This window comes from Salmo salar, chromosome 22 (assembly GCF_965601325.2).
Source record: "Salmo salar chromosome 22, fSalSal1, whole genome shotgun sequence".
Classification (NCBI taxonomy): Eukaryota; Metazoa; Chordata; class Actinopteri; order Salmoniformes; family Salmonidae; genus Salmo; species Salmo salar.
In genome coordinates, this window is record NC_138312.1 from 59180607 (window position 1) to 59198418 (window position 17812).

Below are 17812 nucleotides of genomic sequence, written 5' to 3' on the forward strand. Positions count from 1 at the left end.
ACATCAATAACATGAGCATGTCTACTTCTGCTAAACTTCCCAGTAAAGCAATGAAAACGATTAAGCATCCTAAAAAAGTACTAAAAACAACAACAAATATTAACATATGTAGCTTAAGAAACAAGGTTCATGAAATCAATAATTTTGCTAGTAACAGATAAAATTCATATTCTTACAATCTCTGAAAATCACTTAGATAATACCTTTGATGATACAGTGGTAGTAATACATGGTTATAACATCTACAGAAAAGACAGAAATGCCAACGGTGGAGGTATTGCTGTTTATATTCAGAACCACATTCCTGTAAAGCTTAGAGAGGATCTCATGTTAAATAGTGTTGAAGTAATATGGCTACAGGTTCATCTGCCTCACCTAAAGCCCCATTCTGGTGGGAAGCTGCTATAGACCACCCAGTGCTAACAGTCAGTATCTGGATAACATGTGTGAAATGTTTGATAATGTATGTGATATCAACAGAGAGGTATATTTTCTGGGTGACCTAAATATTGCCTGGCTTTCATCAAGCTGCCCACTCAAGAAAAAGCTTCAAACTGAGTCCCCTCAGCCAGTTGGTTCTGGGGCTCTGTTCACAGACCCCACAAGACAGCAACACAATTAGACCCAACTTCCTAACCTCCTGCCAAATGTATGACCATATTAGAGACACATATTTCCCCTCAGATCACACAGACCCACAAAGAATTTGAAAACAAATCAAACGTTGATAAATCCATATATCTGTTAGGCCAAATACCACAATGTGCAAACACAGCAGCAACAATTTTTACACATTTCTATGGCGACCTCTCCATAGCAAGGCTATGCTCAATGAGTCTGTACAGCTTTTCTTCATTTAGGGTCAGGTACTCTCACTTGCTCTCTGAGGACAAGCGTGCCAAAGTCCACCATGCCAGATAGTAACAGGTAGCTGACCCCCCCTACCCTCCTCCACCTCTCTGTAAAACCCACCATGCCAGATAGTGACAGGTAGCTGACCCCACCCTCCTCCACCTCTCTGTAAAACCCACCATGCCAGATAGTGACAGGTAGCTGACCCCCCCCTACCCTCCTCCACCTCTCTGTAAAACCCACCATGCCAGATAGTGACAGGTAGCTGACCCCCCCCTACCCTCCTCCTCCTCTCTGTAAAACCCACCATGCCAGATAGTAACAGGTAGCTGACCCCCCCTACCCTCCTCCTCCTCCTCTCTGTAAAACCCACCATGCCAGATAGTAACAGGTAGCTGACCCCCCCTACCCTCCTCCTCTCTGTAAAACCCACCATGCCAGATAGTGACAGGTAGCTGACCCCACCCTCCTCCACCTCTCTGTAAAACCCACCATGCCAGATAGTGACAGGTAGCTGACCCCCCCTACCCTCCTCCTCCTCTCTGTAAAACCCACCATGCCAGATAGTAACAGGTAGCTGACCCCCCCCTACCCTCCTCCACCTCTCTGTAAAACCCACCATGCCAGATAGTGACAGGTAGCTGACCCCCCCCTCCTCCACCTCTCTGTAAAACCCACCATGCCAGATAGTGACAGGTAGCTGACCCCCCCTACCCTCCTCCACCTCTCTGTAAAACCCACCATGCCAGATAGTGACAGGTAGCTGACCCCCCCTACCCTCCTCCTCCTCCCTGTAAAACCCACCATGCCAGATAGTGACTGGTAGCTGACCCCCCCTACCCTCCTCCACCTCTCTGTAAAACCCACCATGCCAGATAGTGACTGGTAGCTGACCCCCCCTACCCTCCTCCACCTCTCTGTAAAACCCACCATGCCAGATAGTGACAGGTAGCTGACCCCCCCCTACCCTCCTCCTCCTCTCTGTAAAACCCACCATGCCAGATAGTAACAGGTAGCTGACCCCCCCTACCCTCCTCCACCTCTCTGTAAAACCCACCATGCCAGATAGTGACAGGTAGCTGACCCTACCCTCCTCCTCCTCTCTGTAAAACCCACCATGCCAGATAGTAACAGGTAGCTGACCCCCCCCCCTACCCTCCTCCACCTCTCTGTAAAACCCACCATGCCAGATAGTGACAGGTAGCTGACCCCCCTACCCTCCTCCTCCTCCTCTCTGTAAAACCCACCATGCCAGATAGTGACAGGTAGCTGACCCCCCCTACCCTCCTCCACCTCTCTGTAAAACCCACCATGCCAGATAGTGACAGGTAGCTGACCCCCCCTACCCTCCTCCTCCTCTCTGTAAAACCCACCATGCAAGATAGTAACAGGTAGCTGACCCCCCCCCCTACCCTCCTCCACCTCTCTGTAAAACCCACCATGCCAGATAGTAACAGGTAGCTGACCCCCCCCTACCCTCCTCCACCTCTCTGTAAAACCCACCATGCCAGATAGTAACAGGTAGCTGACCCCCCCCACCCTCCTCCACCTCTCTGTAAAAACCACCATGCCAGATAGTGACTGGTAGCTGACCCCACCCTCCTCCTCCTCTCTGTAAAACCCACCATGCCAGATAGTAACAGGTAGCTGACCCCCCCCTACCCTCCTCCACCTCTCTGTAAAACCCACCATGCCAGATAGTGACAGGTAGCTGACCCCCCCTACCCTCCTCCTCCTCCTCTCTGTAAAACCCACCATGCCAGATAGTGACTGGTAGCTGACCCCCCCACCCTCCTCCACCTCTCTGTAAAACCCACCATGCCAGATAGTAACAGGTAGCTGACCCCCCCCTACCCTCCTCCACCTCTCTGTAAAACCCACCATGCCAGATAGTGACAGGTAGCTGACCCCCCTACCCTCCTCCTCCTCCTCTCTGTAAAACCCACCATGCCAGATCGTGACAGGTAGCTGACCCCACCCTCCTCCACCTCTCTGTAAAACCCACCATGCCAGATAGTGACAGGTAGCTGACCCCCCCTACCCTCCTCCACCTCTCTGTAAAACCCACCATGCCAGATAGTAACAGGTAGCTGACCCCCCCTACCCTCCTCCTCCTCCTCTCTGTAAAACCCACCATGCCAGATAGTGACAGGTAGCTGACCCCCCCCCTACCCTCCTCCACCTCTCTGTAAAACCCACCATGCCAGATAGTGACAGGTAGCTGACCCTACCCTCCTCCTCCTCTCTGTAAAACCCATCATGCCAGATAGTAACAGGTAGCTGACCCCCCCCTACCCTCCTCCACCTCTCTGTAAAACCCACCATGCCAGATAGTGACAGGTAGCTGACCCCCCCCTCCTCCACCTCTCTGTAAAACCCACCATGCCAGATAGTGACAGGTAGCTGACCCCCCCACCCTCCTCCACCTCTCTGTAAAACCCACCATGCCAGATAGTGACAGGTAGCTGACCCCCCCTACCCTCCTCCTCCTCTCTGTAAAACCCACCATGCCAGATAGTAACAGGTAGCTGACCCCCCCCCTACCCTCCTCCACCTCTCTGTAAAACCCACCATGCCAGATAGTAACAGGTAGCTGACCCCCCCCTACCCTCCTCCACCTCTCTGTAAAACCCACCATGCCAGATAGTAACAGGTAGCTGACCCCCCCTACCCTCCTCCACCTCTCTGTAAAACCAACCATGCAAGATAGTAACAGGTAGCTGACCCCCCCCTACCCCTCTCTGTAAAACCCACCATGCCAGATAGTGACTGGTAGCTGACCCCACCCTCCTCCTCCTCTCTGTAAAACCCACCATGCCAGATAGTAACAGGTAGCTGACCCCCCCCTACCCTCCTCCACCTCTCTGTAAAACCCACCATGCCAGATAGTGACTGGTAGCTGACCCCACCCTCCTCCTCCTCCTCTCTGTAAAACCCACCATGCCAGATAGTAACAGGTAGCTGACCCCCCCCTACCCTCCTCCACCTCTCTGTAAAACCCACCATGCCAGATAGTGACAGGTAGCTGACCCCCCCTACCCTCCTCCTCCTCCTCTCTGTAAAACCCACCATGCCAGATAGTGACTGGTAGCTGACCCCCCCTACCCTCCTCCACCTCTCTGTAAAACCCACCATGCCAGATAGTAACACCCTACCCTCCTCCACCTCTCTGTAAAAACCCACCATGCCAGATAGTGACAGGTAGCTGACCCCCCCTACCCTCCTCCTCCTCCTCTCTGTAAAACCCACCATGCCAGATAGTGACTGGTAGCTGACCCCCCCTACCCTCCTCCACCTCTCTGTAAAACCCACCATGCCAGATAGTAACAGGTAGCTGACCCCCCCTACCCTCCTCCACCTCTGTAAAACCCACCATGCCAGATAGTGACAGGTAGCTGACCCCCCCCTACCCTCCTCCACCTCTCTGTAAAACCCACCATGCCAGATAGTGACAGGTAGCTGACCCCCCCTACCCTCCTCCTCCTCCTCTCTGTAAAACCCACCATGCCAGATCGTGACAGGTAGCTGACCCCACCCTCCTCCACCTCTCTGTAAAACCCACCATGCCAGATAGTGACAGGTAGCTGACCCCCCCACCCTCCTCCACCTCTCTGTAAAACCCACCATGCCAGATAGTGACTGGTAGCTGACCCCCCCTACCCTCCTCCACCTCTCTGTAAAACCCACCATGCCAGATAGTGACTGGTAGCTGACCCCCCCTACCCTCCTCCACCTCCCTGTAAAACCCACCATGCCACATAGTGACTAACCATAGCGCCTAACCCTAACCTTAAACCTAACCCTAACCTTAAACCTAACCTTAAACCTAACCCTAACCGTAAACCTAATTCTAACCTTTAACCTAATTCTAACCTTAAACCCCCTAGAAATAGCATTTCCATGTCCCCAGTTGGTCTGCCTTTTTTGTTGAGTGCTCCACCTCCTATCTGCCTTGAATTGTAACAAGGAAGGAAAGTCAGTCTCCATCTCTATGTACAGCCAACATGGCCGCCAGGGGTTCAGGGTAGAGGTCGTCACGGATCCACCGGTACCTGGTCTAGGGCCAGGCTAGGTAATATAACAGTATATATGGTCTAGGACCAGGCTAGGTAATATAACAGTATATATGGTCTAGGACCAGGCTAGGTAATATAACAGTATATATGGTCTAGGACCAGGCTAGGTAATATAACAGTATATATGGTCTAGGACCAGGCTAGGTAATATAACAGTATATATGGACTAGGACCAGACTAGGTAATATAACACTATATATGGTCTAGGACCAGGCTAGGTAATATAACACTATATATGGTCTAGGACCAGGCTAGGTAATATAACAGTATATATGGTCTAGGACCAGGCTAGGTAATATAACAGTATATATGGTCTAGGACCAGGCTAGGTAATATAACAGTATATATGGTCTAGGACCAGGCTAGGTAATATAACAGTATATATGGTCTAGGACCAGGCCAGGCTAGGTAATATAACAGTATATATGGTCTAGGACCAGGCTAGGTAATATAACAGTATATATGGTCTAGGACCAGGCTAGGTAATATAACAGTATATATGGTCTAGGACCAGGCTAGGTAATATAACAGTATATATGGTCTAGGACCAGGCCAGGCTAGGTAATATAACAGTATATATGGACTAGGACCAGACTAGGTAATATAACAGTATATATGGTCTAGGACCAGGCTAGGTAATATAACAGTATATATGGTCTAGGACCAGGCTAGGTAATATAACAGTATATATGGTCTAGGACCAGGCTAGGTAATATAACAGTATATATGGTCTAGGACCAGGCCAGGCTAGGTAATATAACAGTATATATGGTCTAGGACCAGGCTAGGTAATATAACAGTATATATGGTCTAGGACCAGGCCAGGCTAGGTAATATAACAGTATATATGGTCTAGGACCAGGCTAGGTAATATAACAGTATATATGGTCTAGGACCAGGCCAGGCTAGGTAATATAACAGTATATATGGTCTAGGACCAGGCTAGGTAATATAACAGTATATATGGTCTAGGACCAGGCTAGGTAATATAACAGTATATATGGTCTAGGGCCAGACTAGGTAAGATAACAGTATATATGGCCTAGGACCAGACTAGGTAATATAACAGTATATATGGCCTAGGACCAGACTAGGTAATATAACAGTATATATGGTCTAGGACCAGGCTAGGTAATATAACAGTATATATGGCCTAGGACCAGGCTAGGCTAGGTAATATAACAGTATATATGGTCTGAGGATGTCTGTCTGTTGTTCTCTGCATGGCTAAGAGAAAGGTCAGCCTCGGTAAAACAATTACTGGTATTAGACACCCCTTTACAGCATCCCCTTCTCTCAGTCTCCATTTTTCTCTATCGCACGCTCACTCTCCATCTCTCTCTCAGCCTTCTCTCACATTTCCCCTCTTTCGGTTTCTCTCCCTCTCATCTCCCTCCATCTCTGCCTCCTCTCTCTCTGCATCCTCTCTCTTTTCCCCCTCCTCCTCCCTCCCCCCTCTTGTCTGCCCACACAGTAGTCCCCTCTCTCTCTCTGCGCCATCTCTCTCTGCATCCTCTCTCTTTTCCCCCACCTCCTCCCTCCCCCCTCTTGTCTGCCCACACAGTAGTCCCCTCTCTCTCTCTGCTCCATCTCTCTCTGCATCCTCTCTCTTTTCCCCCACCACCTCCCTCCCCCCTCTTGTCTGCCCACACAGTAGTCCCCTCTCCAATTAATGAGAAATGATTAAGGCACAAAGCAGCGCTCCTGGTTACCTTGAAACCAAAAGCTGTTCTTAGCAAACATGGATCAACACATGGAGAGGAGTGTGGAAAGAAAGAGAGAAAGACGGAGAATGTGGAGAGAGAACGAGAGACATGCAGAGAGAGGAAGGGTGAGAGGAATGAATCTAATGAATCTAACGTGGTCTTCAAAAACAATGATAAACGGAGAGGAGTGTTGGGAAAAAAATACAGAGAGCAGCGAGAGACGAGAGGAGTGAGAGGTGAGAGCAGCGAGAGGGTGGCAGCAAGAGAGCATCGAGAGGGCGGCAGCGAGAGAGGAGCAAGAGAGCAGCGAGAGGGCTGCAGCGAGAGAGGAGCAAGAGAGCATCGAGAGGGCGGCAGCGAGAGAGGAGCAAGAGAGCATTGAGAGGGCGGCAGCGAGAGAGGAGCAAGAGAGCAGCGAGAGGGCGGCAGCGAGAGAGGAGCAAGAGAGCAGCGAGAGGGCGGCAGCGAGAGAGGAGCAAGAGAGCATCGAGAGGGCGGCAGCGAGGGAGAGAGAGCAAGCGAGAGAGGAGCAAGAGAGCAGCGAGAGGGCGGCAGCGAGAGAGGAGCAAGAGAGCATCGAGAGGGCGGCAGCGAGAGAGGAGCAAGAGAGCATCGAGAGGGCGGCAGCGAGAGAGGAGCAAGAGAGCATCGAGAGGGCGGCAGCGAGAGAGGAGCAAGAGAGCATCGAGAGGGCGGCAGCGAGAGAGGAGCAAGAGAGCAGCGAGAGGGCGGCAGCGAGAGAGGAGCAAGAGAGCAGCGAGAGGGCGGCAGCGAGAGAGGAGCAAGAGAGCATCGAGAGGGCGGCAGCGAGAGAGGAGCAAGAGAGCAGCGAGAGGGCGGCAGCGAGAGAGGAGCAAGAGAGCAGCGAGAGGGCAGCAGCGAGAGAGGAGCAAGAGAGCAGCGAGAGAGCGGCAGCGAGAGAGGAGCAAGAGAGCAGCGAGAGGGCGGCAACGAGACGGCGGCAACGAGAGGGCAGCAAGAGGCGAGAGAGGAGCGCAAGAGGCAAGAGGGCAGCGAGAGGGCAGCGAAAGAGCAGTGAGAGAGGAGCGCAAGAGGAGGAGCGCAAGAGGCAAGAGGGCAGCGAGTGGCGAGAGAGGAGCGAGAGGCGAGAGAGGAGCGCGAGAGGCAAGAGGGCAGCGAGAGGGCAGCGAAAGAGCAGTGAGAGAGGAGCGCAAGAGGCGAGAGAGCAGCGAGAGGCGAGACAGCAGCGAGAGTAGCGAGAGGGCGGCGAGAGAGCAGCGAGTGGCGAGAGAGGTGCGAGAGAGCGGCGAGAGAGGAGCGAGAGGGCAGCGAGTGGCGAGAGAGAAGCGAGAGGCAAGTGAGAGAGCAGCGAGTGGCGAGAGAGGAGTGAGAGGCAAGAGGGCAGCGCGAGAGGCGAGAGGGCAGCGAGAGGCGAGAGGAGTGAGAGGGCGGCGAGAAGCGAGAGTAGCGAGAGGGCGGCGAGAGTAGCGAGAGGGCAGCGAGAGTAGCGAGAGGGCGGCGAGAGTAGCGAGAGGGCGGCGAGAGTAGCGAGAGGGCGGCGAGAGTAGCGAGAGGGCGGCGAGAGTAGCGAGAGAGGTGCGGGAGGGCGGCGAGAGGCGAGAGAGCAGCGAGTGGCGAGAGGTGCGAGAGGGCGGCGAGAGGCGAGAGAGCAGCGAGTGGCGAGAGGTGCGAGAGGGCGGCGAGAGGCGAGAGAGCAGCGAGTGGCGAGAGGTGCGAGAGGGCGGCGAGAGGCGAGAGAGCAGCGAGTGGCGAGAGAGGTGCGAGAGGGCAGCGAGAGGGCAGCGAGGGAGCAGCGAGAGGCGAGAGAGGAGCGAGAGGCGAGAGTAGCGAGAGAGTAGCGAGTGGCGAGAGAGGACCGAGAGAGGGGCGAGAGTAGAGAGAGGGCGGCGAGAGAGCAGCGAGAGGCGAGAGGAGTGAGAGAGCGGCGAGAGAGGAGCGAGAGGGGCAGCGAGAGGCGAGAGACCAGCAGCGAGAGGCGAGAGACCAGCAGCGAGAGGCGAGAGACCAGCAGCGAGAGGCGAGAGTGCAGCGAGAGGTGAGAGTGCAGCGAGAGGTGAGAGACGAGAGACCAGCGAGAGGTGAAAGGTGAGAGACCAGCAGAGGTGAGAGACCAGCGAGAGGTGAGAGACCAGCGAGAGGTGAGAGACCAGCGAGAGGTGAGAGACCAGCGAGAGGTGAGAGACCAGCGAGAGGTGAGAGGTGAGAGACCAGCGAGAGGTGAGAGACCAGCGAGAGGTGAGAGACCAGCGAGAGGTGAAAGACCAGCGAGAGGTGAGAGACGAGAGACCAGCGAGAGGTGAGAGACGAGAGACCAGCGAGAGGTCAGCGAGAGGTGAGAGACCAGCGAGAGGTCAGCGAGAGGTGAGAGACCAGCGAGAGGTGAGAGACGAGAGACCAGCGAGAGGTGAGAGAGGTGCGAGAGAGCGGCGAGAGAGGAGCGAGAGGGCAGCGAGTGGCGAGAGAGAAGCGAGAGGCAAGTGAGAGAGCAGCGAGTGGCGAGAGAGGAGTGAGAGGCAAGAGGGCAGCGCGAGAGGCGAGAGGGCAGCGAGAGGCGAGAGGAGCGAGAGGGCGGCGAGAAGCGAGAGTAGCGAGAGGGCGGCGAGAGTAGCGAGAGGGCGGCGAGAGTAGCGAGAGGGCGGCGAGAGTAGCGAGAGGGCGGCGAGAGTAGCGAGAGAGGTGCGAGAGTAGCGAGAGGGCGGCGAGAGTAGCGAGAGAGGTGCAGGAGAGGTGCGAGAGAGGTGCGAGAGGGCGGCGAGAGGCGAGAGAGCAGCGAGTGGCGAGAGGTGCGAGAGGGCGGCGAGAGGCGAGAGAGCAGCGAGTGGCGAGAGAGGTGCGAGAGGCGAGAGGGCAGCGAGAGGGCAGCGAGGGAGCAGCGAGGGGCGAGAGAGGAGCGAGAGGCGAGAGTAGCGAGAGAGTAGCGAGTGGCGAGAGAGGACCGAGAGAGGGGCGAGAGTAGAGAGAGGGCGGCGAGAGAGCAGCGAGAGGCGAGAGGAGTGAGAGAGCGGCGAGAGAGGAGCGAGAGGGGCAGCGAGAGGCGAGAGACCAGCAGCGAGAGGCGAGAGACCAGCAGCGAGAGGCGAGAGACCAGCAGCCAGAGGCGAGAGTGCAGCGAGAGGTGAGAGTGCAGCGAGAGGTGAGAGACGAGAGACCAGCGAGAGGTGAAAGGTGAGAGACCAGCAGAGGTGAGAGACCAGCGAGAGGTGAGAGACCAGCGAGAGGGGGGAGACCAGCGAGAGGTGAGAGACCAGCGAGAGGTGAGAGACGAGAGACCAGCGAGAGGTGAAAGGTGAGAGACCAGCAGAAGCGAGAGGTGAGAGACCAGCGAGAGGTGAGAGACCAGCGAGAGGTGAAAGACCAGCGAGAGGTGAGAGACGAGAGACCAGCGAGAGGTGAGAGACGAGAGACCAGCGAGAGGTCAGCGAGAGGTGAGAGACCAGCGAGAGGTCAGCGAGAGGTGAGAGACCAGCGAGAGGTGAGAGACGAGAGACCAGCGAGAGGTGAAAGGTGAGAGACCAGCAGAGGTGAGACCAGCGAGAGGTGAGAGACCAGCGAAGAGGTGAGAGACCAGCGAGAGGTGAGAGACCAGCGAGAGGTGTAAGACCAGCGAGAGGTGAGAGACGAGAGACCAGCGAGAGGTGAGAGACGAGAGACCAGCGAGAGGTGAGAGACGAGAGACCAGCGAGAGGTCAGCGAGAGGTGAGAGACCAGCGAGAGGTCAGCGAGAGGTGAGAGACCAGCGAGAGGTGAGAGACCAGCGAGAGGTGAGAGACGAGAGACCAGCGAGAGGTCAGCGAGAGGTGAGAGACCAGCGAGAGGTGAGAGACCAGCGAGAGGTGAGAGACGAGAGACCAGCGAGAGACGAGAGACCAGCGAGAGACGAGAGACCAGCGAGAGACGAGAGACGGAGACGAGCGAGAGACGAGCGAGAGACGAGCGAGAGACGAGAGACCAGCGAGAGGTGAAAGGTGAGAGACCAGCGAGAGGTGAGAGACCAGCGAGAGGTGAGAGACCAGCGAGAGGTGAGAGTGCAGCGAGAGGTGAAAGGTGAGAGACCAGCGAGAGGTGAGAGGTGAAAGGTGAGAGTGCAGCGAGAGGTGAGAGTTAACTGGAATGGTCGGTTCGCGGACAATCTGACAGGTTTTCAAACACACTAATGATTTAACTATCAGGTTAGCGAGTCCTTAGGCAGATACCCTGTATACCAAACTGCTCCTTATTCCCTTTATAGTGCACTACTTTTGACCAGGGCTCTGGCTAAAAAGTAGTACACTATATAGGGTGCCATTTCAGACTAACACTCAGTAAATACTTTGGCTGTCAGCCTGTCTGGCAAATAGCAGGTCTGAAACATTAGCAAAAATACCTTGGATCTCTCTCTCTGGTCTTCTCTGTATGGAAAGCTAAACAGAGGACTGTGTGTGTCTGACAACTGAGACCACTATTTCATCTACATTCTACTTCATTTGAATGATAACTTATGTACCTTATTAGAATGATAAAACAAGTCTATAGCTTAACAACATATACAGTAGAACAGATAAACTATATGGTCGTGGAATAAGTAGCCTTTTGAAATGCTTTGGCAATATTTACAGAATGTACTTCATGTCAATAAAGCAACTTAAACTGAACTGAAATGAATAGATAAAACATTATAGACAAAACAATGTCTAGCTCGTTCATATGTTCAGCATTATTAGGTTAGTCATAAATAAGGTAATCTAAAGGTACAGTGCCTTGCAAAAGTATTCATCCCCCTTGGCGTTTTTCCAAATTTTGTTTCATAACAACCTGTAATCTAAATATATTTTTATTTGGATTTCATGTAATGGACATACACAAAATAGTCAAAATTGGTGAAGTGAAATGAAAAAAAAAAAGTAAACTGAAAAGTGGTGTGTGCTTATGTATTCACCCCCTTTGCTATAAAGCCCCTAAATAAGATCTGGTGCAACCAATTACCTTCAGAAGTCACACAATTAGTTAAATAAAGTCCACCTGTGTGCAATCTAGGTGTCACATGATCTGTCACATGATCTCAGTATATATACACCTGTTCTGAAAGGCCCCAGAGTCTGCAACACCACTAAGCAAGGGGTACCACCGAGCAAGCGGCACCATGAAGACCAAAGAGCTCTCCAAACAGGTCAGGGACAAAGTTGTGGAGAAGTACAGATCAGGGTTGGGTTATAAAAAAATATCAGAAACTTTGAACATCCCACAGAGCACCATTAAATCCATTATTAAAATGTGGAAATAATATGGCACCACAACAAACCTGCCAAGAGAGGGCCGCCCACCCTAACTCACGGACCAGGCAAGGAGGGCATTAATCAGAGAGGCAACAAAGAGACCAAAGATAACCCTGAAGGAGCTGCTAAGCTACACAGCGGAGATTGGAGTATCTGTCCATAGGACCACTTTAAGCTGTACACTCCACAGAGCTGGGCTTTACGGAAGAGTGGGCAGAAAAAAGCTTAAAGAAAAAAAATATAGCAAACACGTTTGGTGTTCGCCAAAAGGCATGGTTGTTGTCCTGTTGGAAGGCGAAGCTTCGGCCCAGTCTGAGGTCCTGTGCACTCTGGAGCAGGTTTAATTCAAGGATCTCTCTGTACTTTGCACCGTTCTGGCTCTCATGAGGACCGCCACAGGAAAGGAAGACCCAGAGTTACCTCTGCTGCAGAGGATAAGTTCATTAGAGTTACCAGCCTCAGAAATCGGCAATTAACTGCACCTCAGATTGCAGCCCAAATAAATGATTCAGAGTTCAAGAAACAGACACCTCAACATCAACTGTTCAGAGGAGACTGTGTGAATCAGGCCTTCATGGTCGAATTGCTGCAAAGAAACCACTACTAAAGGACACCAATAAGAAGAAGAGACTTGCTTGGGCTGAAAAACACGAGCAATGGACATTAGACCGGTGGAAATCTGTAGTTTGGCCTGAAGAGTCAAATTTTGAGATTTTTGGTTCCAACCACCGTGTCTTTGTGAGAAGCAGAGTAGGTGAACGAATGATCTCTGCATGCATGGTTCCCACCGTGAAGCATGGAGGAGGAGGTGTGATGGTGTGGGGGTCCTTTGCTGGCGACACTGTCACTGATTTATTTATAATTCAATGCACACTTGACCAGCATGGCTACCACAGATTCTGCAGTGATACGCCATCCCATCTGGTTTGCGCTTAGTGGGACTATCATTTGTTTTTCAACAGCACAATGACCCAACACACCTCCAGGCTGCGTAAGGGCTATTTGACCAAGAAGGAGAGTGATGGAGTGCTGCATCAGATGACCTGGCCTTCACAATCACCTGACCTCAACCCAATTGAGATGGCTTGGGATGAGTTGGACCGCAGAGTGAAGGAAAAGCAGCCAACAAGTGCTCAGCATAGGGCTGGGTGATATGACCAAAATCTCATATCACGATATAGCACATTTTCTGTAAATTCAATGAATAAATAGTTTATATAAAATGACCACATGTAAAACTCTATTGCCTTACCTCCCTTTTCTTACCTCATTTGCACACACTGTATATAGATTTTCTTCAACTGTATTATTGACTGTATGTTTTGTTTATTTCATGTGTAACTCTGTGTTGTTGTATGTGTCAAACTGCTTTGCTTTATCTTGGCCAGGTCGCAGTTGTAAATGAGAACTTGTTCTCAACTAGCCTACCTGGTTAAATAATGGTTTAAAAAAAGCCTATTTCTTATTACATTTTGAATTAAACTCAACAAATAAAAGGTACTTAGTCATATTTGATTATTTCTCCTTTTATTTAGAACTTTTGTGCAAATTTTCAATTAAGCATTTAATAAAATATAAAATATGAATCTATAAAATCTAAAAAAGGTAAATTGAAAACACTTCAACTATAGCTGCAAATAAAATAAATAGGCCTGAGTCGGGGGTTTGTTTTGAGCACTCCACTGTACTTTTTTTGGGTCTCATCCGTAGACTCTCTCCGTACTGTTTCACATGATTCTTGCGTAGGTGGTAAAAGAGGTTAGTGGTGTTTGAGCCTGTTGTTGGGACCGGCGTGCGGCATATTTTGCAGAGGACGATTTTCTGGTCCGTGTCAGACTTTTTACACCCAAACCACGTCCATGCGACCGAAGTAGCCCCTCTTTTAGGTACGAGCTCCGTGTCTCCGTGCTCTGTGTCACATTTCACTCTCCTCCATGTTTGTTTGTGTTACAAATTTCCTTGCACACAGAACGTTGCTGTAAAGAGTGTGATTTGCGACACAACAAAATAAACGATAAAGCATAATATGAAACGATATACTTTTTTCTATCGTCATATCGCTTAGCATATGTGGGAAGTACTTAAAGACTGTTGGAAAAGCACTCCAGGTGACTATCTCATGAAGCTGGTTGAGAGAATGCCAAGAGTGTGCAAAGCTGTCATCAAGGCAAAGAATCCAAAATATAAAATATATTTTGATTTGTTTAATTAACACTTTTTTGGTTACTACATGATTCCATATGTGTTATTTCATAGTTTTGATGTCTTCACTATTATTCTACAATGTAGAAAAACCCTTGAATGAGTAGGTGTGAGTGGTACTGTATATCCAGCCAAAATCCACACTTTGGATGAGAATATGCAACATAATATAAATCATTAGTAGAATGACTTTACATAAATATGTATCTTATATCTACACTGGTGGTAAGAAAACATGCCCTTTACTATTGGCCTAATCAGCGAGTGGAGATTACAGCTTGCTTCGACAAAACCAATGCTATTCAATAATAAAAAATATAAACGTTTTTTTTACAAAGTTGTAAAGTATGAAACAGCAGGGCATATATGACAGATGTACATGTTTCAGTGAGGATCAGTCTGTACCAGCAAGAAGCCTCCAAGGACATACCGATAATGACTAACTCCAGGTATTAATAACTTGCTTTAGGGACATCACAAGGCTGACAAATAACTTGCTTCAGGGACATCAGAAGGCTGACAAATAACTTGCTTCAGGGACATCACAAGGCTGACAAATAACTTGCTTCAGGGACATCACAAGGCTGACAAATAACTTGCTTCAGGGACATCACAAGGCTGACAAATAACCTTCCAAGTGAAAGTAAAGGTTACATCACTTAGGTCATAGTCCCTTGAGACAGTGTTAGAGGTTCTGGGTCCTGAGGTTACTCAGGCTGTAATCTAACCCTATTTTTGTAATACTGTTGTGTGATTGACTCTCTGCAAGTTCAAGTGTAAACAGTTCTATGATTGATTGATTAATTAAAATGAATGCATCACTTGAGTTCAATTTGATCAGATGAATCAAATGTGAAAACACTAATCTCATTTTCAATGCCACGATGTATCAACTGAAATTAATTCATCACTTTATCTGATTGGCTGTGTCAAATGTGATGCGACAACACAGAGCTAATCACAGTTTCAATTTCTCTCCTCATCAGGAGTAAAGTGGGACTGACAACATCAATTTAATTTCAGTTCAGTCTGTCCTTAACGACGTCCAATCTTTTCCTCTCAGCCTTTTGCACGTTGGCTTTCAGACCCTACACACAGTAGTAGTCAGTGTCCAGTCAGTGTCCAGTCAGTGTCCAGTCAGTGTGCAGTCAGTGTGCAGTCAGTGTGCCAGCTGAAGGTGAAGGTAGAGATCACAACTTCCAAAGACCTCATGGACATATTACTGTTGCTTCTAATGAAAACAGAGATTAAAGATCTCCGTCCTTTCAGCCAAAACAATGAAGTAATAGTTCTTCTACAGCGTCCTTCATCAGACCTCAGTGACACTTTAGAGCATAAATGAACCAAGTGAACTGTACGTTAAGCGCATATGACTTTGGACTTGAAACAAAGCTATGAAGAACATTTGCCTTAAACTGAGTCAGCGGACACAGACAGACAAAGTGGTCTCCGTCTACCTGCAAAAGGTTAAGGTGGGGGATCACACTAGAAGCTTTTCAAAGATGCAGCGACTTCATTTCAATTGTTTTCAATGAAGACAGAGGTTCATTCCTTTCAACCAAAGGGACAATAGAACTGCACTTCTATGGTATCCTTTATCAGACCTTAGCATCACTTTAGAATTTTGGGGCGGCAGGTAGCCTAGTGTTTAGAGCGTTGGGCCAGTAACCGAAAGGTTGCTGGATCGAATCCCCAAGCTGACAAGGTAAAAATCTGTCATTCTGCCCCCGAACAAGGTAGTTAACCCACTGTTCTCTGTTAGGCCATCATTGCAAATAAGAATTTGTTCTTAACTGATTTGCCTAGTTAAATAAAAAGGTTAAATAAAAAATAAAAATAAAATAAATAAAAATAAAAATAAAATAAAAAATAATGGAAAATTAACGACGGATGGAAATAAATCAACTGCATAAAGGATAATTAAATGGTAAGGAACATTTACCACATATAACTTCAGCTTCAAACAAAGAACTGAAGACCTCCATCTGTCAGTCTCAGAATCTGGCCTGCATTAGGGAAAAGCATAGAATATCGTATTTCCCACTGAAGAGGAAGGGAATGTTTACTGTTTTCTCCTGACTAATGCTGCAGCACTCTGACTGAGTTGTCCTCAATGGGAACTCCGGAGAGGAGGATGAGGACAGACCAAAAGGGCAGGAGAAGAGGAATCCACACCCATTCCATTACAGCGAGACCACAGTTGAGAAAAGCAGAGAGAGTTGGGGAGATGGAGTCCATTCCACATCAATTCCATTACAACAAGACCACAGTAGAGAGAGAGAGACAGAGAGAGAGGAGAGACAGAGACAGCGAGAGAGAGAGTGTGTAGTGTAGTATAGTGTAGTATAATATACTCACTGCTGTCTGTACTGGCTGTGGCCTGCCTTGACTCTATAGTCAGGAAGGTACTAGAGTGTAGTATATTGTAGCACATTGTAGTATAGTGTAGTATAGTGTAGCATATTGTAGTATAATATACTCACTGCTGTCTGTACTGGCTGTGGCCTGCCTTGACTCTATAGTCAGGAAGGTACTAGAGTGTAGTATATTGTAGCACATTGTAGTATAGTGTAGCATATTGTAGTATAATATACTCACTGCTGTACTGGCGGCGGCTTGCTTTGACTCTATAGTCAGGAAGGCTAACATCTGTTCCACCTTCTGCTCTTCCTCCTCGTGGATGTAGTCTGTATCTGCATGGGGAACCACACAGCTTACAGTTAGATGGAGTTACAGTTGGGAAACCACACAGCTTACAGTTAGATGGAGTTACAGTTGGGGAACCACACAGCTTACAGTTAGATGGAGTTACAGTTGGGGAACCACACAGCTTACAGTTAGATGGAGTTACAGTTGGGGAACGATACAGCTTACAGTTAGATGGAGTTACAGTTGGGAAACCACACAGCTTACAGTTAGATGGAGTTACAGTTGGGGAACCACACAGCTTACAGTTAGATGGAGTTACAGTTGGGGAACCACACAGCTTACAGTTAGATGGAGTTACAGTTGGGGAACCACACAGCTTACAGTTAGATGGAGTTACAGTTGGGGAACCACACAGCTTACAGTTAGATGGAGTTACAGTTGGGGAACCACACAGCTTACAGTTAGATGGAGTTACAGTTGGGGAACCACACAGCTTACAGTTAGATGGAGTTACAGTTGGGGAACCACACAGCTTACAGTTAGATGGAGTTACAGTTGGGGAACCACACAGCTTACAGTTAGATGGAGTTACAGTTGGGGAACCACACAGCTTACAGTTAGATGGAGTTACAGTTGGGGAACCACACAGCTTACAGTTAGATGGAGTTACAGTTGGGGAACCACACAGCTTACAGTTAGATGGAGTTACAGTTGGGGAACCACACAGCTTACAGTTAGATGGAGTTACAGTTGGGGAACCACACAGCTTACAGTTAGATGGAGTTACAGTTGGGGAACGACACATTACATCACTCATTTTACACAGTAAACAGAGATCTTAAACAAAGATAACACATTTTCCTCAAATACAAAATAGTAAAATCTCAAAGATAAAATATCTTACACATGCATCATTCAAGAGAGCAGCCTCCCATGCCCCAGCTCTCCTCCTGAATCGTTCCGTCTGAATCCCCAGCTCAAGAGAACAGCTCTCCTCTCCCCTTGAATCGTTTCATCTGAATCCCCAGCTCAAGAGAACAGCTCTCCTCTCCCCCTGAATCATTTAGTCTGAATCCCCAGCTCAAGAGAACAG

General features: G+C 49.4%; 1 protein-coding gene across 1 annotated transcript in view; it reads right to left on the reverse strand.

Annotated features, from left to right (window-relative positions):
* Positions 1 to 17812, reverse strand: part of rnf123 (ring finger protein 123) — a 274648-nt gene that overhangs the window by 21210 nt on the left and 235626 nt on the right. The window contains exon 36 of the mRNA XM_014168342.3: positions 16669 to 16763. Within this exon, the coding sequence (XP_014023817.1) occupies positions 16669 to 16763 (95 nt within the window). The remainder of the gene's footprint in view (positions 1 to 16668; positions 16764 to 17812) is intronic.